Consider the following 26,463-nt stretch of genomic DNA (forward strand, 5'->3'; position numbering starts at 1 on the left):
ATGACACCTTCCAAGTAAACTTGGCATGTTGGGGCTTTATCATCTAATAGCTACAGTAGATAGCTTCAGATTGAGCTACCAATTTAGCATTAATATCTGCTAATTTAATATGTGACTATAGATAAACCACCTTCAAAATTTATTTTCAACATAGATGAGCTGAGCACAGATAGTAAATGGTACAGGAAACAGGAAAGAAGAACGTAGACCGAAGTTCTGCCAGATACCAAGTACACTCAACTGTTACTAGAGCACAGAACAAAAAGGGCAGGACTTAGAAAGGGTCAGCTGCGATTGTTTACCACTGAAGACAACAACTCCCATGATCCCAGGCTGTTTCACCTAATCAAACACAAACACAATCATCCATTATAGTGTTGCATTTTGGTCTTGATGGAATACTGTTATTGATCAGTAAATATATAAAAAAAATGAATCTCACTGCCAATTAACACAAATAGAAAGTAAAATTAAAATGTCCTTTTTGATATTTCCTTATCATAATTTTTTGGTTTCTAAGATTATTCTGAGCTGTGTCTTCAGCTGTGAGCAGCTGCTCCACTGCCTTTGTGCATTGCATTGTAGGAGAACAGTGTGCATCGGCAGCAGACTCTAAAATTGGCAGTTTGAGTTCATTGTCACTTTTGTGAACATACGCTTCTAAACTTGGTGTCTGATCTCTTTTTTTTCCATTCTTTTCTGTTGTGTGTGTTGTTTCATATTACTTTGTAAAGCACCTAGAACTGCATTTGTACGAAATGTGCTTATTTTATTTTTTTTTTAGATCACTGTAAATAAGTCTTTCATGATGAAGAAACATGTTTGTTTTTACTTTTATTTTTTAATATGATAGTTTTCATTCAGTTTTATTAAGCTAAATGGTTCCAGTGAAGGATGCACATTTATTGATTTTATTAATATCTTTATTTATTATTTTTTAAATCTAATTCTCTGTAGCTCTGGCAGGTAATCTTAGCAAATCCTGTTTTGTTTTTCCTTTTTTTCTAAACATTTTCACTGTGGCAAAGCTGAAGCAGCAGTGGTTCACCAAGCAAGTGCCCATTTTAAACAGCCAGACTTCAACAACTGCTGCTGCAGGATGTTAAGATTTTAGGGTCAGTGAGCAGGTGAATTATTGATTATCTCACAATTCCCCTGAAAATGGTCACGTTACATTTCTGGAGAGTTCCTGCATACTGTTATCTGCAAGGTAGCTTTATTCTATTATAAAATACAGTGTTGTATAACAAGATGAAGTTGTAGTTCCATTTCCGCTGCTCACAAAATGCACAAAAGTGATGAGGCTATGCAATAAATTAGTTGAATAAGCTGGTCATATAAATGTTGATAAAAAGTAAAGCAAGGAAGAGGTGGTCTTAAACAAATATCAATGTATGTATCAATGTAGGTGAAGCATATTCATATCTATACTGATTGAAATGTTGAACTGTGTGTGTGAATGTGTGTGTGTACGTGCACAGACAGAGCCTCTGGATGACTCTGGCTGGACCATTAAGAATGTCCTGTCCATGCCAATTGTCAACAAGAAAGAAGAGATAGTGGGTGTGGCCACGTTCTATAACAGGAAGGATGGGAAACCCTTTGATGAAATGGACGAAACACTGATGGAGGTAACAGGCTGTGTGTGTGTGTGTGTGTGTGTGTGTGTGTGTGCGCTTGTGTGCACGTGCGTGTGTTTGCATGTGTTTGGCAGCACTGAGTCATTGGTTTATAAATACACTCAGCCATTCAGAGCGTCTGCATTATTTATCATTGGGTTTGGAGGCTTTTTACTTTAGTTTCTGTATCTGCCTCTCTGCCCAGAATTCACTTCAAATACATAACATGACAGGTCCTCAACTGACTGTTTCTTCAAATCTCACGAGTTTCAGGAAGAAATTCCTTTTTTATATTTGAACATGATTTGCTCTTCATTGTGATTTGAGCAAAATTCACTTCAGAAAAGTGTTAGATGGTACAAATTTATACTTTTACTTGAGAATATGTCAGAGGAAAATGTGCTCTTTGCTCCACTACACTCATTTGGCACCAATAGTTACTTCCTTTATATCCAACAGGATATAAAGTAGTAAAACTTGGCTTTGCCCCAATTTTTCAACATTAAGATGATACTTACATGTTTATCAGTCCCTCCAGAAAGTTGTGATGTTGCAATCACAACAATTCACCTAAATTCAACCAATCTCTGTCAATTCTGTGCGACCTTGCAATTTGTCAAACCTCTGCAACTTTTCCACAAATTTGACCAATCATAGCATCATCATAGCTTCCCACAAGTTCAACCAATCAGAGCAGTCCCCCACACAAACATCATATGTCTCAATGAACTGACTTAATGTTTTGTTTGATTACTCACTGTTTTTTGCATTTATAATTTTGTAATTGTAATTTGTAATTATATATATCTATATTTATCAATGCTTTGTGCACTCTTATTTTATATTAATATGCTATTTTAAGTTAAAAAGAAAAAAATATTTTATTTCTTTGTGGAGGTGAGGTTAGTTAGTTAGTTAGTTAGTTAGAACCCTCAGAACAGAATGTGATTTTATTCTCCCTGGAACAAGTTGCCTTCGAATGAATTATACAAAAAAATTGCAACTTTCTTTAGCAATTTTCTCTTGGTCCTGCAACTTTATTGCAAAAAAATTCTAAAAGCATGACAACATGCATCACAGCTTTATAGAAAGGCTGCTGTGAAATCAGGCATTCCAGGCAGCAACAATCTAAAAAAGGCCTATAAAATCCCAGAGGAACTGGTTTATGCACCTTATTAATAAATAAACAACATTTATTACTTTAACTTTTCATACTTTAAGCACATTTCGTTAATGCAATATATTATTTAAATTTGCAAATGAAATGCACTTTTAAATAAATCTATTCACATTATGGAGTTGCTACTTTTACTAAAGAGAAGGATGTGAACTTTTTCCACTACAGACATGAAGAAACATATTTGTTTTCACTTGCTTTTGGACTGAAGAAGACAGTTGTGAGAGACACTGTGGCTGAACAGGAAGACAATCGTCACCTTATATCACCTTATTTTAATTGTTTTTTCGACAAACTTGGCACTGGTAATATACTATTTATTCTCTCATTCTCTCCTCACACACATGCGTTCAGTCTCTTACCCAGTTCCTGGGCTGGTCGATGTTGAACCCCGACACCTACGACAAGATGAACAAGCTGGAAAACAGGAAGGACATCTTTCAGGACATGGTGATGTACCACGTCAAGTGTCGCAAGGATGAAATCCAGGATGTACTGGTTAGTAAATGAATGTAGAAAAGAGAGAGCATGATAGGGCTTTGAAGAAAATATTTAATTTCTGAAAAAAATGATGTCAGATTTCAACAGCACATTTTGACAGTGGTCTACAGCATTTATATTTTTACTACTATCTAGTTTTGTCCAGTTAAATCTGGTGTTCACTGTTGATTGATTAAAAATTCAGCAAAGTATCAACTTGGATGGTGAATTTTGTGAGTTTTCTAAGTAAAGAGAGAAACAGGGAGACAGGATGTGCTAGTTTCACAGAAAATTTAATTCTCAACCCTGCAGAGTTGCACCTGCTTTATTCTTTGATGTTTGTGGTAGATGGATTAAAACCAGTTGGTTTCAAACCAGTCAGCTGGTGTGGTGATGTGGTGAATGTCGTTTAAAAACTGAAATAAGCTGTCAGATCTTTATATGAGGTGATTTGTCAGTGGACAGAGAGAGAGACTGAGAGAACAAAAGCACAGAGATGACCTGCTTTGACCTCAGATCAGGAGTCCGTTGATTGATGCTGAACCGTTTCATCCAAGGTGAGCTTTGATGATGTGTGTTTCCTCAGGACACCAGGGAGCGATGGGGGAAGGAACCCGATGAGTGCGATGAGGAGGAGCTTGAAGAGATTCTGGTAAACAACAACAAAAAAACATCTGGCTTGTGCTTCAAGAAATTCCCTACATTGAGCAGAGTGTCCCCAAATCCACAAACAAATAAAATATATTTTCCCTGATGCAACATGATTCTGTAAGGTTGGAAAGAAATGAGGGACAAACCACCATGTTGGACAAGTTAAGGACAGACTAACATTATAGAGTCCACACATTAAATCTGTGACCTCTCAGTTAAACTTTAAGGTTTCTCATTTTTCCTCTTTGGTACTTTAGTTCTCTTTATTTATTTATTTATATTTTAAAAATCCATCTTATGATTTTATATATATTTATCCATCTCTGTCCACAGTCGGAGGTCTTGCCAGACTCTCAGGACGTTGACCTCTTGGAGTTTCACTTTTATGACTATGAATTCACTGAACTGGAACTTGTGATGTGCGGCATCAAGATGTACTATGAACTGAAAGTGGTGGACAAGTTTCACATTCCCAGAGAGGTGGGTGGCTGACCACTAGATTGGTTTATTTCTGTTAGTTTAGATGTTCATGTTTAAGGTTTATAGTTTTTTCTAAAAGAATTTATGTGCTATACGTCTCAAAGAACTACAGTGTTAGATTGGTTGACATCCATAAAGTCACTCCTGGGTGTTCTTTTTTTTATCACAACATCCACAAAAAGGCTAAAAGCCAATACAACATGTTGCTGTTTACACTATAAGTGTTCATACCACTCAACCCTTAGCCCCCTTCACTGTCCCTCCCACCCCTTCTCCACCCCCACCCCTCCACCAACCAACAGGGTAGAAAATCAGCAATCCTGTTAATATAGAAGATCTTTCAAGCAGATATCAGATTAGTCCACATTAAAGTTGTTTATTTGGTCCTGCATCATTGATTCTTGCTGATGCCAGTGAACACCTGAAATATTGTAAGGAGGCCTCCATCTTCTTGGCTGCAGTCAGGCCTGCAGTCTGCCTTCAAAAAGGCAGCGCTATCAAGTTAGCCACGTAGCAACAGCATCGGTCTCATCTGCTTCCTCTTCAGCAAGATATAGCTGTCCTTCAGAAAGGCCTGAGGCAATAATTTGTAGTCCCACCCACTCTAAATCAAAATATGATAAACAAACACACAGTCTGTGGCCTTCTGTCCCAGTGATGAAGTCCTAACCAATGAGTGAGCCAGATCTAACCTTTTTCTGCCTAGAGACAACAACAAAGAAAATCTGATTGGGTAGCTCTATTTGTCTGTTTTCAGGACAGTAACCCTTTTATTTCTGAAGCAAAGTTGTTAGAAAAGAAGGTTTAATTTAGAATTAGAAGAAAATAACCTAATAATTAAATTAAATAAATCAAATAAAATATTTAAATATAACATTTGTACATTTGTAACATTTATAACATACTGATATGTTAGGCCTTCTCTGAAGGCCTACAAGACTGTCAGGGTCCCCCTCTGTGTAATACCTGTATCCTCCCAAGCTTTGTTAGTTTAAAACACAAAATAACATTATTAGAAAACATAAACATTTTCCAGTGATTTGCTTTCATAAGAAACAAGCTTCTTTTCTTATTATATTTTTATACCGAATAGAAAATGAAAGTCAAACTATTCTTTTAATTTTGCTGATCCCTTTTCAACAACATAAAGAAGAATGCCTTGTACTTCACTTTTATATTTGTATTTTAAAATGAAATAACTACCTTTTTTTGTTTGTTTGTTTGTTTGTGATGATGCCTCCTTTTGAAAAGAAAATCAAATGAATACACAGACCACTGACCCTTCTGTCATGCATTTTCTAGTGCAGTAAACTTGCTTTTGACATTTTTTTTTTTGACCAACTTTTAACGAGAAATGAGTTAGCATTCTGGGTTACCTCAACAATTCTGTGTGTGCTGGAAGACTGCACTTGAAAGGGAAGACCTTCAACCACCAGCAATGTGATAAAAGAAGGTTAAAAGGAAAGGAGTGAACACAGGCACAGAAAGTCCACACACTGACAGGCTGATCCAGTCAAATGTAGGAAGGTTAATGTTGATGTCTGCATGAAGAACAGGTGCAACATTCAGCTACTTTGAAACCTACCTGAAATAATATCTGCCTCAATTAGGGTAAATGATGTTTTCTGATACCATTGTATATTATCAAATGGATGCAAGACTGCTGTGCCTTAAAGGGATAGTTTGGATTTTTTAATGTGGGGTTATCTGAGCTTCTTAGCCATCAGTGTATTACCTACAGTAGATGCCAGTTGACACGCCCCCAGTTTAGAGAAGCACAGAGGAGCACCAGAACTGAGGCTAAGCAATGTACTGCTGTGGGCAGGGTCAAAAACAAAAGGTATTTCAGACACTTAAAAAAATAAAAATTAAAAAATCAATATGCATGCAATAAGTGCATTCAATATTTAGAGTATTTAACTGCTTTACTTGGCCAACAGGCGGCCTTTTCAAGTGTCTTTATTGTCCTTATGCTTACACATAACAAAATTTCGTGTGGTAGTTCTCAGCACATAGTTAAGACAAAAAACACACAATACAAGTAATAATAATAATAAATAAAAACACAGTAAACAGAAATATGTGCAAGAGTCAGCAGCCATACGGGGAATGATATGTTGAGGTAAAGTGCAAACAGTGTGAGCCCAGTCTTTAGTTGTGGTGGGTGAGTGTGTGCCTGCATGAGTCAGGAGGTCTGAGTGTCTGAATCTGCAGAGGGGGGGAGAGCTTGTCCATTTATTTGTATATTTGTATGCAGGGGGGTGGTATGTGTGTGCAAGGGGGGACTGATAGATTTCACAGCTCTGGCGAAGAAGCTGTCCTTCAGTCTGGTGGTTCGTGAATTTATGTTTCTGTACCGCTTTCCCAAAGGAAGCGGTACAAACAGTTTTTGTCCAGATGTGGGAGAGGACTTCCGACGAGCCCCTGGGCTGTTCTTATCACCCGGGCCAAGTTCTTTCTTTCCTGTGCTGTGCAGCTGCCATACCACACTGTCATACTGAGACAGGATAGTCTCGACTGTGGCTCCATAAAAGTTAGCGAGCAGCTGAGGGGAAAGTCCAGCCCATTTCAGTTTCCTGGGGAAGAAGAGCCTTTGTTGGGCTGTCTTCACCAAGTGCGAGGTGTTTAGGGACCAGGTCAGATGAGATGTAATATGGACCCCCAGGAATTTGATGTTGTCTACACGTTCTACTGCCTCCCCGTGGATGTGGAGAGGAGCATGTGCCATCCTTCTGGTCCTCCTGAAGTCCACGATGACTTGATGTCTTGCTAGTGTTCAGAACAAGGTTATTGGCTGCACACCACTGTGCCAGGTGCTGGATGTCCTCTCTGTAGTGACTCTCATAATTTCCATCAATAAACTGCTGTTATCAAAGCAAATATTTCTCTCTCAAAACCAAACTTCAAGGGCGAAATCAGTAATTTTGCCTTGTAGAATACAGAAGTTTCTGGTCCACCACTGCCTCCATCTGATACTTTAGACCTGTTTGTTTGAGTGCCTTTGGGGAAACCAAACTCTCGCACCAAAATCATGCAGTGGCACAAACAAAGTAACCGACAGAGGCAGCGGCCAACAACATATATTAAACATGGGCAGCTCCCTGAAAATGAAGCCAAAGCATCTTGGTCACCCTCTGGTGGAAGACTGCAGTTCAAGTCATAATACTGCTGAAGTATAGTTTCTGTCATTTTAGGTAATTCATATCACAGTGATGTTTGTAAAGTGTTTGTCTGATCAGTTTGGTTTTGATTAGTTATTTTGTGATACAAAAATGGGGTTTTATGCCATGATTGACAGCTGAGCCCTGCTTGTGATTGAGTTGGCCTGTGTGAGGGGAAGTCAACACCACAGCTCCAACACCAGGAAGATGGCAGCACTCATTTCCAGAATATTTTGGCTTCTGTTTTGTACAGTGAGAGGCAGTGGAGAAGTGTTGTCAATCTTTTATTTATGTCATTAGGTCAGGTCCTCAGCAGTTCATTGCTTAGCTTCCATGCTGGTGTCCGTCTCTGTTTCTAACTGGAGGCATGCTGGCCAACATCTACGTAGCTACTGCACTGACTCTTGATATGAACCTCAAACAACCACATATCAAATAATCTGAACTATCTCTTTGAATGAAACCACACACCACACATGTCTAAAAAAACTGAATCACTCATTTTAAATCATTAATTTATACATTTGATGATAACACAAGATCACATCATCATAAAATGATCTGTACAATCTATTTGTATTTTTAGTCAGAACAATGATATAGAATATTTTTTTTTATACTGTCATGTAGAATACAACTAAAAGCAGAGGACTGTGTGTGTTGTGCAGGCCCTGGTGAGGTTCATATACTCTCTCAGTAAAGGCTACAGGAAGATCACCTACCACAACTGGAGACACGGATTCAACGTGGGACAGACCATGTTCACCCTGCTGATGGTCAGACACACAAACTGAATCATGCTTCCATCTTCCTCCTCTCTCTAAGCACTCATCAATCCCTCTCCCCCTGCTCTCAATCTTTTTTTTCCTTTTCTCTCCAGTAAACCCACTCCTCTCCTCCTCCTCTTCATCTCTCCTCAACTTTCATCTGTCTACTTCCTCCTCCTCTCTCTGTCTCAAGGTAACAAACATTCTTTCTCTTCCTCTTTTATTCCTTGTATTGCCGTCTGGAGTGTACCGTATGTGTGATCAAGCTTGTCGTGTGTGTTTGTATGTAAATAGGACAGATAATGAAGTGTGTCTGTAAATGAAAAGTGAGTCATCGTTCCCTGCACTGCATTAATAAGAAAACTAGCGAGTGTCACCGGCCCCTACTGGGAAACCCATGCTGCAGGAGCATGCACATGCACATATGTGATAATATTTGTATACAACTCAATGAATCATGAATGCTTCCCTCCCTGTCAGCTTTGTTTCATCTGTCTGTCTTTCTGACTTGTGTGTCTCTGTTCTTAGACAGGTGATCTGAAGCGTTACTACACAGACCTGGAGTGTATGGCCATGGTGACTGCTGGCCTCTGCCACGATATTGACCACAGAGGAACCAACAACCTCTACCAGATGAAGTAAGAACTTCAGGGGGAAGGAGGGGGCAGGGGGTGTTGGATTTCAACTGAAAGGTAACAGATTTGATGCCTAAAGAGGTCTCCAGCAACGCTTGTAGTAGAACAACTTTATAGTAATGCATTTTGGCTTGTGGCCTTCATCAAGGTCATCATGAAACACATGACAAATAATAAATAGAATAGGAATGAAGCAGACAATCAACAAATACATCCACACATACATACGTGGCTTCAGGCCAATCAGTGGGCCGCATGCTAAAACATTTTATCTTAAATTACTCTTACTTATTTTTTTATGAAGGGCTTATGAACATGCCATGACAGATTCAGCAAACCTTCGTAATTTCAGATAACTGTGTAAATGATCCACCTGTGCATATTTGACTGCGTTATTAATTAACTAACAATCAGTGACTGCAGCGGAAGGAGGAGGGGTTAAGGGCAAGTTTTCATCACAGAGACAGAGGACAGAATTAGTGAGGATGTTCCCCTGGACACAGACCTGCATGTAAAGACATATGACCAATACACTTGACAGCAGGTAATAATACATCATTGAATGAATAATGAGAGGTTTTTGTGTAATTTTACAATTATAATTTGAAATGTAGTCAAACATGATAATGTCAACATAATTGTAAAGTGTAATTAATTTTTTAAACTAAAAATGTCTTCAAACTAATTAAATATACAGTCATTAGTGAAAAACTTTAGTTTGGATTCCAGCAGACTGACTGCATATAACTCTACAACAGGTCTGGAACTCATAAACTGTGTTCATATCTGAAAGAAAATTCAAATTCACTTGAGAAGATCACTTGTATGCACCACTGACGAGCAAATCTGTTGGTACAAGTGGTTCTTGCATGAGGCCCATTGTCACATACCGGCAGAGAGACTGAAATTTGGTCCATAAACTGTTTAAGTGCAACCACGGGGTGCATTAAGTTTGTACAGGAGAGGCCTCGATACAAAATGTGCCAATTGAGTAATAGGTACAAAACACTTGAATATATGATGTGTGGGTTAGGGGATAAATAAGAATTTGGTCAACTTCTGTATTTCAATCTTTTACTTGTTTTTTAGGCTTTTTAGCTCCTGAGATTTGTCAAACTGCAAATATTAGACTCAGTCTAAAAACACTGAGTCTTCAGGGTATAAGAAACACAAGCATGAAGGTTGCTGAAGTGACCTAAGTAACAAGTAGTTTAAACAAAGAGCCAATACAGTACATGTATGTAGTAGGAGCTGAAAAGTGATTTATCTCTGGTCTGTGAGAACAAAATCAATAGTAATATACTGCAGCAGACACACTTTCAAACTAAATCTTGAAGTCTGATTGGAGTACTTGCAGTACAAACACATTTTGCCTGTCCAAGTTAAACTATGGATTGAAATGAAACTGAGCTACAAAACATGCCAAATGAGAAAACTAAAATCAAATAAGACAACAAACAGAGATAAACGCTATGATACATTACAAACATTGGCATTATTTATGACTTACTGCTGCCGTGACCTAATTTCTTTCTCTTATTTTTGAAGTCAGACAGTTTGGTTATTCTGAGACGCTTTAATGGACTCGAAGTGACAGCAGACACTCCTCCCGTGTAGACATGAGCTGATCTCAGCTCTTTAGGTGAAGGTAACGTCACACAGGGAGAACATCAGTGAGCTGATATTGACCAGGAACACCCCCAGCTGTTCTGCTCCACCTGCTGATGGATGAGCTAATGAGAGCCACCATTAGCCACAGACACAGCAGGCCAGGCCCACCCTGGGTTTAACATGCATGATTTATCACAGTGTAACCTCCCAACATGCTCTGGTGTGGTGTGTGTGTGTGTTTTCCAGGTCTGGCAATCCACTGGCGAAGCTTCACGGCTCCTCCATCTTGGAAAGGCACCATCTGGAGTTTGGCAAGACTCTGCTGAGAGATGACGTATGCTGCAGTACAGACATACACACACACACACACACACACAAATATGTATACAGGGGAGGACACACTAATACCTGCACAAAGTGAATATAACACAACAGTCCCGCCTCTCTCTTAGCTAGCATCTCTTCAACTAGCTTCTGTTACTCTGTGAGGAAAAAAATTATTATGAAAAATGAAATGAAAGTAAAATGATGATGATCCCCCTTCCGGAAGTCAACAAAAGTTTGAGACCCCCCACCCCAAAATTTTTGATTATTCAATAACTAACTGGGGATGGACCTGATAAAATGCAAAAGATGATGTTGAATTTTAGTGAAATAAAGGTCAGCAGGATTAGCAAACACTTGTTTGCTTATTTTCCCCACATAGATCATATTCATTCAACTTTGTTTAACTCTTTATTTCTATCCAGTCTCCTGTGTCCCCCTGCAGTGGCTCTGTGCCCTCTCAAGGAGGCCCACCCCTCCATTTGGGAACCACTGGAGTAGAACATGCCCATTTACACTCAACAAACATAGAAATACAAAAATATGACTGCAACACTTATTTTTGCCACAAACAATCATTGCAGTTTGTTGATTCAACAGCAGGATTACTGCACAGATGTGCCTTGGACTGGTCACAATAAATGGACACCCTAAAATGTGCAGTCTGATTTTGAAAATTTTGAGTTTGCATGTTCTCCTCGTGTCCAAATGGGTTCTCTTGGGTACTCCAGCTTCCTCTCACACTCCAAAGACATGCAGTATAATAGCTTAATTGGTGACTCTAAATTGCCTGTAGGTGTGAATGTGAGCATGGATGGTTGTGTGTCTCTATGTGTCAGCCCTGCGATGAACTGGCAGTTACAGATAATGGATAGATGGATTCAGTAGACACTGAATTTTGGCTGCCTTACATTCACTATTTACCATTTTTTCTGAGTAGGGCTCAGTCATGACCAAGCCTACCCTGCCTCTGATTGGTTAGCACTCATTGCTTTGGTGGGTTGGGTTTGTTAGGTTTAGGCATGGAGAGTGATTGGTTAGAGTTAGCGTAAGAATATCAAGGTAAGCCAATCAGAGGCAGAGTATGTAAAATAGCTATAATTCAGGGCCTAATAAATGTATTTTTCAGAATCAAACTGCTCATTTAAGAGTTGTCTTTTATGGTCACCAGTCCAAGACATGCCTTTGCATTAATCCTCACTAACAGTGTACACTAAGTCCTCATTCACACAGATTTGAACATATTTGTCAATAAAATTTGAGAGAATAAACCTGATGTATGCAGCTTTCTTGTTTCACTTCAAAAATAACTGCTGTGTTTCAAAATGGGTGTGTTCTACTGTACTGGACAGCTTCCATAAGCACCTTAATGATTATCATAATTTCATTCATGTTTTTCTTTTTTTTTTACTTTTTTTAATGAAAAACTGGAGCAAAAACAAAAGAGTACTTTTTGGAAATAGATAGAAATTTCCAAAACATGTTTCACCTCAAAGAAGGCCTTACTGAATTTTCCTTCTCTCTGTATGTGTAGCAGACAGTTTTGAGATCAGATAAAATGGATTAATGTTATTAAGGCTTATAACCCCATATGCCACCTGTGCTTTATTAAGCAACCTCTGTTCTGTGGCGTTACTTGTTGGACTTTCTCATGTGTTTCAGGCTCTGAACATTTATCAGAATCTGAACCGGCGTCAGCACGACCTCGTCATCCATCTCATGGACATCGCCATCATCGCCACTGACCTGGCTCTCTACTTCAAGTCAGTACAACAGCATCCAAATATAGAAACACAGCCATCCATCCATCCATCCATCCATCCATCCATCCATCCATCCATCCATTATCTTCCGCTTATCCGGGGCCGGGTCGCGGGGGCAGCAGTCTGAGCAGGGACACCCAGACTTCCCTCTCCCTTGACACTTCCTCCAGTTGTTCCGGAGGGACCCCAAGGCGTTCCCAGGCCAGCCGAGCGACATAGTCACTCCAGCGTATCCTGGGTCTTCCCCAGGGCCTCCTCCCAGTGGGGCATGCCCGGAACACCTCCCCAGGGAGGCGTCCAGGAGGCATCCGATATAGATGCCCAAGCCACCTCAGCTGGCTCCTCTCGACGTGGAGGAGCAGCGGCTCTACTCTGAGCTCCTCCCGGGTGACAGAGCTCCTCACCCTATCTCTAAGGGAGCGCCCTGCCAGCCTGCGGAGGAAACTCATTTCAGCCGCTTGTATCCGAGATCTTGTTCTTTCGGTCATGACCCAAAGTTCATGACCATAGGTGAGGGTAGGAACGTAGATTGACCGGAAAATCGAGAGCTTCGCCTTTCGGCTCAGCGCCTTCTTTCCCAAGACAGACCGGCGCAACGACCGCATTACTGCTGCCGCCGCACCAATCCGTCTGTCAATCTCGTGTTCCATCCTCCCCTCACTCGTAAACAAGACCCCAAGATACTTAAACTCCTCTACTTGAGGCAGGGACTCTTCTCCGACCTGGAGGGAACAAGCCACCTTTTTCCGGTCGAGAACCATGGCCTCGGACTTGGAGGTGCTGATTCTCATCCCAGCCGCTTCGCACTCGGCTGCAAACTGCCCCAGTACAAGCTGAAAGTCCTGGTTCGAAGGAGCCAACAGGACAACATCATCTGCAAAAAGCAGAGATGAAATCCTGTGGTCCCCGAACTGGACTCCCTCTGGCCCCTGGCTGCGCCTAGAAATTCTGTCCATAAAAATAATGAACAGAACCGGTGACAAAGGGCAGCCCTGCCAGAGTCCAACATGCACCGGGAACAGGTCTGACTTACTGCCGGCAATGCGAACTAAGCTCCTGCTCCGGTCATACAGAGACCGTACGGCCCTTAGCAGTGGGCCCCGAACTCCATACTCCCGAAGCACCTCCCACAGAATGCCACGAGGGATACAGTCAAATGCCTTCTCCAAGGCCACAAAACACATGTGGACTGGTTGGGCAAACTCCCATGAACTCTCAAGCACCCTGTGGAGGGTATAGAGCTGGTCCAGTGTTCCACGACCAGGACGAAAACCGCATTGTTCCTCCTGGATCCGAGGTTCGACTATCGGCCGAATTCTCCTCTCCAGTACCCCGGAATAGACTTTACCAGGGAGGCTGAGGAGTGTGATCCCCCTGTAGTTTGAGCACACCCTCCGGTCCCCCTTCTTAAATAGAGGGACCACCACCCCAGTCTGCCAGTCCAGAGGCACTGTCCCCAGCGTTGCAGAGGCATGTCAACCAAGACAGCCCTACAACATTCAGAGACTTGAGGTACTCAGGGCGGATCTCATCCACTCCCAGTGCCTTGCCACTGAGGAGCTTCCGAACTACCTCAGTGACTTCAGCTTGGGTGATGAATGAGTCAAGGTCCCCAGCCTCTGCTTCCTCTACGGAAGGCGTGTCAGTAGGATTGAGGAGATCCTCGAAGTATTCCTTCCACCGTCCAACAATATCCCCAGTCGAAGTCAACAGCTCCCCACCACCACTGTAAACAGTGTTGGCAGGGTACTGCTTCTCCCTCCTGAGGCGCCGGACGGTTTGCCAGAATCTCCTTGAGGCTGACCGGTAGTCCTCCTCCATGGCCTCCCTGAACTTTTCCACCCGGGCCGCAGCGCGCTTGGCCTGCCAGTACCCGTCGGCTGCCTCAGGAGTCCCACGAGCCAACCAAGCTCAATAAGACTCCTTCTTCAGCCTGACAGCATCCCTTACCTCCGGTGTCCACCACCGGGTTCGGGGATTGCCGTCGCGACAGGCACCAGAGACCTTAGGGCCACAGCTCCAAATGGCCGCGTCAACAATGGAGGCAGAGAACATGGTCCATTCGGACTCGATGTCTCCAGCCTCCCTCGGGATCTGGTCAAAGCTCTCCCGGAGGTGAGAGTTGAAGACCCCTCTCACAGATGGTTCCACCAGACGTTCCCAACAGACCCTCACAGTACGTTTGGGCCTGCTAAGTCTGTCCAGCTTCCTCCCCTGCCAGCGGATCCAACTCACCACCAGGTGGTGATCATTTGACAGCTCAGCCCCTCTCTTCACCCGAGTGTCCAAGACACACGGCCGGAGGTCAGTTGACACGGCCACAAAGTCGATCATTGACCTTCGACCTAGGGCGTCCCTGTGCCACGTGCACTGATGGACACCCTTATGCTTGAACATGGTGTTCGTTATAGACAAACTGTGACTAGCACAGAAGTCCAATAACAGAACACCACTTGGGTTCAGATCGGGGGAGACGTTCCTCCCAATCACACCCCTCCAGATAACACTGTCGCCACCCACATGAGCGTTGAAGTTCCCCAGCAGAACGATGTAGTCCCCAGTCGGAGCACTTTCCAGCACCCCTCCCAAGGTCTCCAAGAAGGCTGGGTATGACAGTGAGGCACCTATCCCTGACCCGAAGGCGCAGGGCGGCGACCCTCTCATTCACCGGGGAAAACTCCAACATGTGGTGGCTGAGCTGGGGGGCTATAAGCAAGCCCACACCAGCCCGCCCCCTCTCACCGTGGGCAACTCCAGAGTAGAAAAGAGTCCAGCCTCTCTCAAGGAGTTGGGTTCCAGAGCCCCGACTGTGCGTGGAGGTGAGCCCGACTATCTCGAGCCGGTACCGCTCAACCTCCCGCAGTAGCTCAGGCTCCTTCCCCCCCAGCAAGGTGACATTCTATGTCCCCGCTGTGAGATTCCATGTCTTGGGATTGGGTCGTCGGGGCCCCCACCCACGACTGCCACCCAAATCGCAATGCATCAGCCCTTTCTGAACCCTCCCGCGGGTGATGGGCCTATGGGAAGGCAGGCCCACGTTGCTCCTTCAGGCTGGGCCCGGCCAGGTCCCATGGGCAAAGACCCAGCCACCAGGTGCTCGCCTGCGAGCCCCAACCCCAGGCCTGGCTCCAGGGTGGGGCCCCGGTAACGCCAATCCGGGCAACATAACTGACCCTGGTGTCGAACTTTTCATAGGGGGCTTTGGAACCGCTCTTAGTCTGACCCATCATGTAGGACCTGTTTGCCTTGGGAGACCCTACCAGAGGCAAAGCCCCCGACAACATAGCTTCTAAGATCATTTAGGTTCTCAAACCCCTCCACTACGATAAGGTGGCGGTTCAAGGAGGGGAGGAACACAGCCATTAGAAAAACAAAAAAAAAACAAAAAACAGCAATTAATTAAAAAAACAAAAAAACAAAAACAAAACAAACAAACAAATTGTAAGACAGTCTGTTACTGACTTTCATTTTATATTAGTTAGTGTCAGTTTTTTACATTGACATTTAAATAAAGATGGACAACATGACCGCTCCATAGATGTGCAGCCAGAACATCTTGATTGCCCCCTGGTGGCTGGCTGCAGTGTTGGTCCTCCATGTTAGCTTATGGGACAAGCAGCACAGAACATGTTAGGTAGTTCTGCAGTGGGAGGAAGTGGAGAATCATCGTCCATCTTTATATACATTTAGTGTTTGGTTTTTTGGAGCCTCCTGTGGACAAAAGCAATAGTATTTCTGCCATCACAACCACAAAATATATCATCAAAAAATTAAGTTATCCAAAGGAAAATATCCTCCTGTTTGTTTTTAACAGCCTAAAGTATTACTCATTGTATGTTTGGCTGGGAAATTTAAACACAAACTCATTTCATCTGATTTCAAGGAGAGCAAACATTAGGAATTACCAAATAGGAGGAGTGGTCCCGACTGATGCCAACTGTCTACAACCACAATAAAAGCATCAGCATTAAATTGAGACTGTTTCATAACCAGTTACAAACTCCATGTAGTAGGTTTATTTTGAAAAGGCATTAATTGATTAATTGACTGTAATTGACCACAAAAAATTACTCAGGTGCACCCCTGACTCTATAAGTGTCCTAATGGATGAGAAATAGATGGACAAAATATTATGGTTGGGTGTGCAAGAAAACAGACCAATATTTCTGCATTAAAACACTGGACATATTCTTTTGTTATGTTTTCTACTTGCGTTATCCCAACAATTTTCAGCCCCACTGAAATCCAGAATTCACATTTCAGTGTAACAGTGCATTTCCTACGAGCCTTCCTACGAACTTCCATGAAAACATGGGAAACATCAGAGTGAGAGGAAGAAAGCTGGTGACGAAACATAAAACTTATTACATTTCTATAGCTGCAATAATTAATCAGTAAATCAATTATAAATGGATTATTATGTTAATCACCAACTGATTTGATAATCAATGAATTGGTTTGAGTAGTTCTTTTTTTTTTAAGAAAAAACAGCAATGATCTGATTCTGGCTTCTTAAATGTGAATATTATATTTTTTATACTCCTTTATGACAATAAACTGAATATTTTGGGGTTGTGGTCAAAACAAGACATTTGAGGATGTCTTCTTGGGCTTTGGAAAACACTGGTTGACATTTTTGGACATTTTATAGTCCTGACAACTTATTGATTATTTGAGAAAATAATCAACAATGAAAATAATCACCATTTGCAGCCCTATACATTACCTCACCAAACTACATGTTTTGTTACTGTTTCAAATGTGAGAGAGACTCCTAGTGGCAGAGTTTAAACACTGTGCATTTAAATGAAAGAATTACTTCATAATTTGATTTTCAAAACGAAAACCATCAATGAATTGACTGTAATTGACCACAGAAATAATTAATTATTCAGACCTATTCTATATAATATATACAATAATAGATGGATAATGTCCTTATTCATGCCTTTACTATTAAAAACACCTCCTGCAGTCTGTTCAGTAACCAAGCAGCTGCATTGTTGAAGTTTGCACCACTACCCTTTCAAAATAATGACAAAACGAGCAGAGCAGGGAGATTCAACAGCCAGTGGAGGATGCAAAGACATTTGTCAGAGACTGTATCACTAATGGCTTGTAAAGCACATGAAAGAAAGATGGATAAGACCATTTTTTCTGTGCAGGAAGAGGGCGATGTTCCAGAAGATCGTGGACCAGTCGAAGACCTATGAGAACTGGGGCGATTGGACCAAGTACATGATGCTGGAGACCACCCGCAAAGAGATTGTCATGTAGGTGGAAACACACTCAGACATACACACACACACACCCAAAGGCAGGTACCAACAGAAATATTCAGCTCTCAGTCATGTGTTGTGTTTCTAGGGCCATGATGATGACTGCATGTGATCTGTCTGCCATTGCCAAACCATGGGAGGTTCAGAGCAAGGTACGCACCTGTGTGATCTCTACACGAGGGCCTTTTCATACTTCACAGTAATGTTTGTAAAGTGTCTCTTCAGCCTCTCAAACATCAAGCCGTTCACAGTAATGAGACACACACTCGTCCACTGCCTCCAGGAGAGATTCTGTGAGAGGGGAACCAATGATAAAGCAGACAAAGAGTGACATTTTGGCAGCACTGCCTTTTCTCTCAGCAGTGTTCAGCAGTGACTCCTGACGGCCCCATGCATCAAAAGCAACTTCGTGCTTTTCATTCCCCTCATCACCACCTGGCAGGCTCAGCATTTTATTTCAGTTAAATGTGTAATATACAGATCGCCACTGAGCCTGCACACACAGCCATATCAATATGAAAAGGAAGCATCTCTGGCTCCTTGACAGACGCTTCTGGAGGGTAATTTTTTACCTTTATTTGTCAGCACTAGACTGGGAACATATGCTCGTTTTCAGTAATGCCTGTTTCACATTCTTATACTAAAAATAAACTGGAAATTCATAGCAACTGCATCAACACAGAAGCCATAATAATACCAGTAATGGTGAAGCAAGTTGAGTGCTGGTTGATATATTTGATGCACATCTGTAGACAGAAAAAAATAAAGATAATAATCTGTTATGTTTCTTGGACAGTGGTTCTCAGCCAGGAGGTTGGAACTTAAAGGGATAGTTCACCCAAAAATGAAAATTCAGTTATTATCTACTCATCCTCATGCTGATTGAAGGTCAGGTTTGTTTTGTTACTCCACAAGACACTTCTGGAGTTTCACAGGAAAACAGTGTTGCAGAATCCTCAAAATAATGGAAGTGAATATTTTCAAATGTAATGTAATGTCATGTAAACAGCAACTGGAAAAAAAGCATGAATGCCTCCATACTGCTAATCTGGTGAAAAAATAATAATTTAAACGATTGTAGCATCAGGCTGCAACATAACAAAAGTGAAAAAAGTGAAAGGGGTCTGAATACTTTACTTTTTAAATGCACTGTATGTTTGAAAAACTGAAACAACTTGATTTAAAAACATAATACTGTACAAAATTTCAAATGAAAGTAGATAAAATATGAGATGATTGAAATATAATTTAACATAATTTAGTCTTTCCTATATTTTTGTTTGAATACCAGCCTACCACATGGTCATTATCATGCACCCACACATCATCCATGATTACTGGAAGTTACAAGCTAAACAAAGTTGATAATAAGAAAAGTTCAAATGTACAGACTTAAAATTAATGCCTCAAAAACACAGCAATCATGGCTCTGAACTGGAAGTATTACAAGGGGAATTGTGCAGATCAAGAGAACAAAACTTCAAGCAGTCATGTTGAAACTTAAGTGGACAACAGTGGACCGAACACAAGTGCTAATGGCTACTTAAGAAGCACCAGTGTAGTGTCCACAGCAAACAGCACAGCTAACACCAAACAGCACCAAACAGCACAGAACAGTAAGGATATATGTGGAATTTATTAGAAAATAAACCTGCCTCTTATGTGAACTGTCTATTAGTATTCACTTCCAGTACAAATGGTGGTACTTGGCGGGACTGATATTTTCTGAGATGGTATATGGTGTAAAAAGTTTGAGAAACACACACACACACAAAATAAATAAATAAATAAATAAATAAATAAATAAATAAATAAATAAATAAATAAAAATACAGTCTGGTACAAAAAATGGTTTTGGTTGTTGTAGATTATTTCCCGTTATGACAACTGTGGGGAGACTGATTTTTTATATTATTCAGCTGTTTAAGCATAATTAATTGTATGACCACTTTGAGTGACAGGTGGGTACAGGTCACAGTTGGCTAGCTGCTAAGTAGTAGCTTCATTTGGCTGCTCAGCTCCACCCATGTTCCACATGGGTGGAGTTAGCTGAGTCAGGCACTGCCAAGCTGTTGATGGCCAAATCCACCACACTGAGCTTCACAACAACTCTTCAGAAACCTATGGGTGACATCACAAATGCTTCATCCACTATTTATCATACTGTCCCAGCAAGGGAGGGTCCCATCAGTGGTGTCTCTGGCTGGGACCCCCGGCATAAATCTGAAGAGCTGGCTGATAATTAACAAAGTAAGGGCATGGGAAAAGACTGCTCTCTGCACATGCAATTCTGTTTGTTTTATCAGAATGAAAACGGGTAGAAGTCGACGCTAAAGCGTCGATTCTGATGCCTCCGCCTGCAACAGTTTCATACACCTGATTGAAACCATTGATTCATTATAAATCCTATTTGCAAGTGTCTCAGGAGTTTGAGAATTATGGCTCTATTGATACAGTATACAGTTAATGAGAAAAGATTGCAAGGAAAGAGCTATTACCTTTATTACCTAATAGTATCCAACATAGTTATTCAAAAATATATCAAAGTCAAAAATTGACCGAGTTATTGGCATAAGTGTATTTTTAGAGACAGGTCTGTCAGGCGGCCATTTTGCAGCCATCTTGAAAGCATTGGCCTCCAAAATATAATCAGTTCATGTACCTGTTATAGAGTCTTAGCACACAAGATCTGGAGCAAATCCATCCACCCGTTCAAAAGTAATCGCGCAAACAAAAATCTGTGACGGACGGATGCACGGACTCACGTACAGATGGACAACCGGAGAACAGTATACCTCCGGCCCGGCACCCTCAGCGGGCGGAGGCATAAATACTGGTGGAACTGATAGATTTTATTTAGCACATATTTAAAAAAAGACATTAGCAATATCAAGAATGTGCTGGGAAGACTAAAAGCCTACAAGGGTTATCAGTCTCCCCAGTTTTAAATAGAAGAAAATTAAAATTCAGTTATAACTACTGATTATGATTTTGGGTCTAAATATTTAGGTTCAGAACCATAAGTCCAGTTTTTATAGTACAAGTATAATGCAGGTTGTATGATCTTCTAAAAAAGTGATTTTCAGATGGTTTTTAAACATCTGAAAATCACAATTTTGAATGAGTTAGCAGTTTCATGAAGAACTTTGGAAACAAAACTGGTCCCACCCCATAGACTTTTAATAAACTTGTAAGGAGAGGTCACAAGTAGCTTAATTTCAAAGGGTCACAAGCTGAACAAAACACTGATCTAGAAAATGAGAGGGAGCACTGTGCTGTTACAGTATGACTTGCATTATTAAAAAAAGATATTTGACATTTTTTCCTCCCAGGCTCATTCATTCCCTTTATTTATACACAGAACAAAAAGTTTATTGCTTTGAATTAGGAACTAATACAAACTCTCAGCAGAGTCACATCACAGCGCCAAACTCCAGCCATGCATGTTTTATTGAGAACAAGGTTCTTTGAATTTGACTATGAACCAAGTTGACACCAATTTGAATTAATTAGCAGTTTCTTCTGATTCATTTTATTATATACTAACTGATAGAAAAATGAAGCCTTATATGACTTCAGATTAGTACTGTTACCCCTCCTGCATTGCAGAACTGCCACCAATTAGGATATTCCACTTTTTATTTTAGGCAGATATTTTATTTCTGGTTTGATTTCACCTCCATCTGCACCCGGTGAGTCAGCTCTACGTCCCACACACACTGTCAGGCGATCTCTCTACAGCATCAGCCACCCTCCTGTGAATTATGCTCCAAAAGTAGTTTGATGACTAACTCTTCCCTTTAAAGGTGAACCACCATGAATACAATGATAATATATCGTAGCTGTCATATGCAACCCTTTAACACTCTGGTTTTGGTGATTATCATGTGTAGAAATGTACAGATGCTCGATATCAGAATTTAATTTATGTGAATCTAGTGGCATTAAATGAATCTCTATTATACTGTAGCTCTGATTTGTGTTTGAAGTTGATAAGATGATCGGATTCTTACATGAAAATCTTCTAAAATGCAGATAAATTAACTCAGATTGTCCTGATGATAGACAGCCCTATCTAAGATTCTATGGAGAGACCAAAGATCGAGCCGTTTCATTGTTGTTAAGATATTCCACTGACATTTTTATGGCTGATATTTTATTTTTCACTCAGTTCTGCTTCCCACGCACACTGAATATCTGTCTACAGGCTGCACCAGCCTCATGGCAATTGTTCCACAAAACCGCCGTGATGACTAACTCTTTCTAAAATGAGGTTTCTACCCTAAATACAGAATTCACATATTATTCATCGGATCTCACGTTGCTCCATTTTACTGTAGGTTTGTGAGGGCAGACAAAACGGGCTTTCATCCCATCAAGACACAAAGCCTGAAAATGCCTCGTGAGCTGTGAATAAGATTCTCATTTATGGGACATAGTGGAAGCTTTATAGGATGATTTTAACAACATGAACAGGAACATTACCTGTAAATAAAATAAGAAAATGATCCAAAAGCAGCTATTTTTTATGACAGCCTATGTTTCAGTAGGTAGTGCTGAAATTATTGTTAAAGGTGCAACATGTAAGAATTTTAGTTTAAAACATTAAAAATAGCTGAAATTATCAACAGAATGTGGAAAAATATTTCAAAGATGTCCATGTATTGATTTGCATTTCAAACTTAGCTTTGGTTCATTCTGTCTCATGATACCACTTTGTTCCTTAAAAGCAGTTTTGGGGGTGATGTGTTAGCTTGAGTATTCAGATTACTTTTTTGTTGTAACAAGCAACATAATGTTTTAGTTTATTTAATTACCTTTCCAAATAAGCATTCCGACACTGTTAAAAAGTTACCACTTTTTCACCACTGCAAGAACTACTGCCACTGTTCCTGGCACAGGAGGAGACTCTGAGGGAAACGTTTTTGTAGTAGAGACAGAGCAGAGACAGCCTATCGTCTTGGCGGACACTAAAGTCTCAAGTCTAAAGTCGGGTCTTGATGAATGTATTAAACAAATCCATGAAAATCCAGTGCAAAATTCAACATCCAGTGCACCTGTGGAGAGGCTTTTTAGCCTTGGAAAATCACTGTGATAGTTGTGATTGTTTTTGTTGTCAATTCTTCTGTTGTCAGCAGCAGCACTGAGATAAAGTCCTTTGGGCTGACATCTCAAAACTTTTTGATTAATCCCTTTAGGTGGCGCTGTCTGTGGCTGCAGAGTTCTGGGAGCAGGGAGACCTGGAGAGGACAGTCCTGGAGCAACAACCTATTGTAAGGACCAGGGGTGGAAGTAACTAATTACAAATACTCAAGTTACTGTAATTAAGTGTTTTTTGGGTACTTTTATGAGTTTGTGCTTAACTTGTACTTAAGTATTTGTTACACCATGTTATCTACATAATTACTTTCAGAATCATGATTGACTACTGAGTGCAAGTTGAATTAATATCTAAACCCTTCATCTGCATTTATGTGTAGATGATCACCAGTCAGGTGATCTGATCACAAACAGGCCAATGACAAGCAGGGCATATAAACAAAACTGCAGTAGCAAAAGTTTGGTATAAGGATGTTAATTGATTAATCAGCATTAAGTGTAAGAATTTAACCAATTAAAACTGTATCCATGGATATTTAATAGTTCAGTCAAGAAAAGGCAGTCATTGCACCTCATTCAACATTGTTTTATCTGTTGGAGCCATTTGTTGAATAAGGAAACTAAAATTTAAATGAGAAAAAAATGACAAAACAAAACAAAAATAGAAAATTAGACAAAAGTAAAAAACAAAAAACATGTTTTGTGCCTCGTACATTATCAATGATTAATCAGTTGTTAGCATTTTCAACTGTCAGTTACTGTAAATTTAAAAATGCTAGTTTGGAGAGGTGAGTGTGAGAACTGAGTAGAACAGAGAGGAAGTTTGAAGTCATTTCCACTGAAGATTTGGAGAAACATAAACACCTTTGATTGAATGTCTGCTATTAATAGTGCATTAAACATCAATGGTTAAAATGTAACTAATACTCTGAGTAGTATTTAAGATGAGTACTTCTACGACTACTTTTACATAAGTATTTTTCTAACACCAGTACTTTTACTTGTAATTGAGTAATGTTTTAGTAATGTAACAGTATTTGTACTTGAGTTCAGATTTTCAGTACTCTTTCCGCCACTGATAAGGACAGAGAGAGAGAGATGCTAAAAACAAGGTTTAGAGAGATGGGTGGAGTCAGCATTCATCCACATCTTTGACCAAAAACACTAAACCCCCCTCCAGCTGCTTCTGTTTGTACTGGGCTCCTACACAGTATGAAAAAGAATGAAATTTGATTTGAGTCATTTCCAAGTCTGGATAACTGTGGGGGAAAGAAAAGAGCTAACTAATACCTCTGTTTCCAAACTATTGCCTCTGTTTTCTAAAATATCAAATTCAGAATTTTTAAAAAGAAATGGATCATACAAGCAGAGGGTTTTCAATGGTGTTTGTTTAAAAAAAAATGTTTACCACTGTGTAAGAGCACAGGCCAGAGCGAGCTTGATGATGCCAAATGCGAGGCCTGAAGTATGGCATATAAATGAACGCACACTCTTTCTAACTGCTCCTCCCACAGTACCTTATAACTGTACTAAATCCATTCATGACCAAATGTGATTGAATTGCAAATATACATTTCATTTCATCATAAATAACCAAATATTAAAATTTGTCTGAACATGAGTTCATGGCACATACATGTTAACAGCTGAATTTTTCTTATTTACACAATAAAGTTCTAAGTATTTGTACACAGATGTCAAATACAGTCAAGAAACAGAAAAGTATGGATTATGGAAAATATGTAGGAAACCTGTTTATAGTTGATCTCTGACCTTTGAGAATCCAGAAACATAATCATTACTACATTATTGTGGCAGGAGGAAGTAAGAGTAAATGTTTGATTGAATGATTGAATGGTTTGACCTTTTCCTTATAAATCTAATCTGGTTGTGCCACCTGTGATATGATGATTTAATAATTTCATTCATTTCAGTTCACTCCAAAATCAAAAGTATATAACAATACATTTAATCTAGCCTGCAGTGCTGTTCATCCATCTCGATTATTTTGGTTTAGATATAAGCTGTAGAAATGTCTGTCTTCTCTCCAGTATAATGGGACTAAATGACTCGGCTTGTGTTGCTCAAAGCACCAAAAAATACTTTTGAAAAATTCAAAACCAGTTTCTCTTTCCAAAAGTCATGACCTGGTTACTCAAGATAACAAAGCCACAGACATTTTTGTGAGTAGTTTCATATGGGAACTACTTTCTTTGCTGCTTAAAAGAAAGTAGTGGTAAAATAAAGTAGTAAACTAGTGTTAATGTTTGGTATAATATAATGGCAGGGACAGGGAACTACAGATTTTGGTGATTTTGGACAAAAGCAGTAGTTTTTCCACCATACTAAATACAAAATATAACATCAGGAATAAAATTACTCAAATAAAAATCTCCTCCTGTTTCTTTTCAACTGGTTAGTGTCCTGTTGACTGTGACTTTGCGTGGGAAAATGTAAACAGAGGCTCGTCTCATCTGATTTCAAGTACAATCCGACCTGATGGCAGACAGAGAACACAGAAATAGCCAACCTCAATGGTAGTCTTGTTAACTTATGTAGGTCATAAAGAAGCATCAGTAATAAATTGAGACTGTTTTATAAGTAGTGTAGTAGCTTTAAACTCCTACAATCTGCCAAAAGTTGCTAAATGTGTGATCAGTCTTTTCACTTATTGTGGATTTTAAAATGTTTGTTTTCTTGGAATTTAGTGTAACTTGTTTTTCATAGCTTTCTAGTTTTTTAATCAGTTTGTACCAGTAAGCAAAAGTTTGAGAGGAGGAGAAAGAAGATTCAGTGGGTGGACAGGAATCATGGGTATTAAGGCAGAACAAGGCTCTCCTTGGGGCTTCAATTTAGGATGGAGAGCAGGAAGGACAAGAAAAGACGGAAGGAGAATAAGAGACAAAAACGCAGTTGGAAGACAAAATGAAAAGACAGATTTAGTTCCCTGTGGCGGTGGTGTTGAGCGATATACAGCCCATTATGTGGAGCACTGATACAGAAAGAGCAGGCACTGTGGCCCTAACCCAGCCGACCGTCCCCTCCCCTGGCTCTCTCTCTTCCATTCTACCTCTGCGTCTCCCTCTCCTCGCTCTGTTTCATTCCCTCGTGTCCTTGAGACACTTGAAGTGCGAGAAGCATCCCACACTCTCTCACCTCGTAGTGCTCCAAGTTTAGTAGCATCTGTGTCAGCAGGGAAAACTTTTCATTTTGATCAGTTTGTGTTTTCCCAGCAGTCGATTCTGTGACTCACTGTGGTCTGACAGGGAAAAAAAAAACTTTGCAGAGGCTGTGACACTTGAACAATTTCGTCTGGAAATGTAGGTGGGCAATTTTGCCATCAATTACAGTCAGTGTGAACTTTCCCTGACAGGTTTTTACAGTCCAGTGTGTTGCTGGCTACACAGAGTTCATGT

At 40.5% G+C, this 26,463-nt stretch overlaps 1 protein-coding gene across 1 annotated transcript in view; it reads left to right on the forward strand.

Annotated features, from left to right (window-relative positions):
* Positions 1 to 26,463, forward strand: part of pde6a (phosphodiesterase 6A, cGMP-specific, rod, alpha) — a 78,242-nt gene that overhangs the window by 39,124 nt on the left and 12,655 nt on the right. The window contains exons 11-21 of the mRNA XM_084719827.1: positions 1,482 to 1,631; positions 3,151 to 3,294; positions 3,863 to 3,928; positions 4,261 to 4,407; positions 8,237 to 8,344; positions 8,864 to 8,973; positions 10,828 to 10,915; positions 12,568 to 12,668; positions 17,834 to 17,941; positions 18,036 to 18,099; positions 23,146 to 23,220. Coding sequence (XP_084575953.1) covers positions 1,482 to 1,631; positions 3,151 to 3,294; positions 3,863 to 3,928; positions 4,261 to 4,407; positions 8,237 to 8,344; positions 8,864 to 8,973; positions 10,828 to 10,915; positions 12,568 to 12,668; positions 17,834 to 17,941; positions 18,036 to 18,099; positions 23,146 to 23,220 — 1,161 coding nt within the window. The remainder of the gene's footprint in view (positions 1 to 1,481; positions 1,632 to 3,150; positions 3,295 to 3,862; positions 3,929 to 4,260; positions 4,408 to 8,236; positions 8,345 to 8,863; positions 8,974 to 10,827; positions 10,916 to 12,567; positions 12,669 to 17,833; positions 17,942 to 18,035; positions 18,100 to 23,145; positions 23,221 to 26,463) is intronic.

This window comes from Lutjanus erythropterus, chromosome 5, assembly GCF_056507025.1.
Source record: "Lutjanus erythropterus isolate fLutEry1 chromosome 5, fLutEry1.hap2, whole genome shotgun sequence".
NCBI classification, from domain to species: domain Eukaryota; kingdom Metazoa; phylum Chordata; class Actinopteri; order Lutjaniformes; family Lutjanidae; genus Lutjanus; species Lutjanus erythropterus.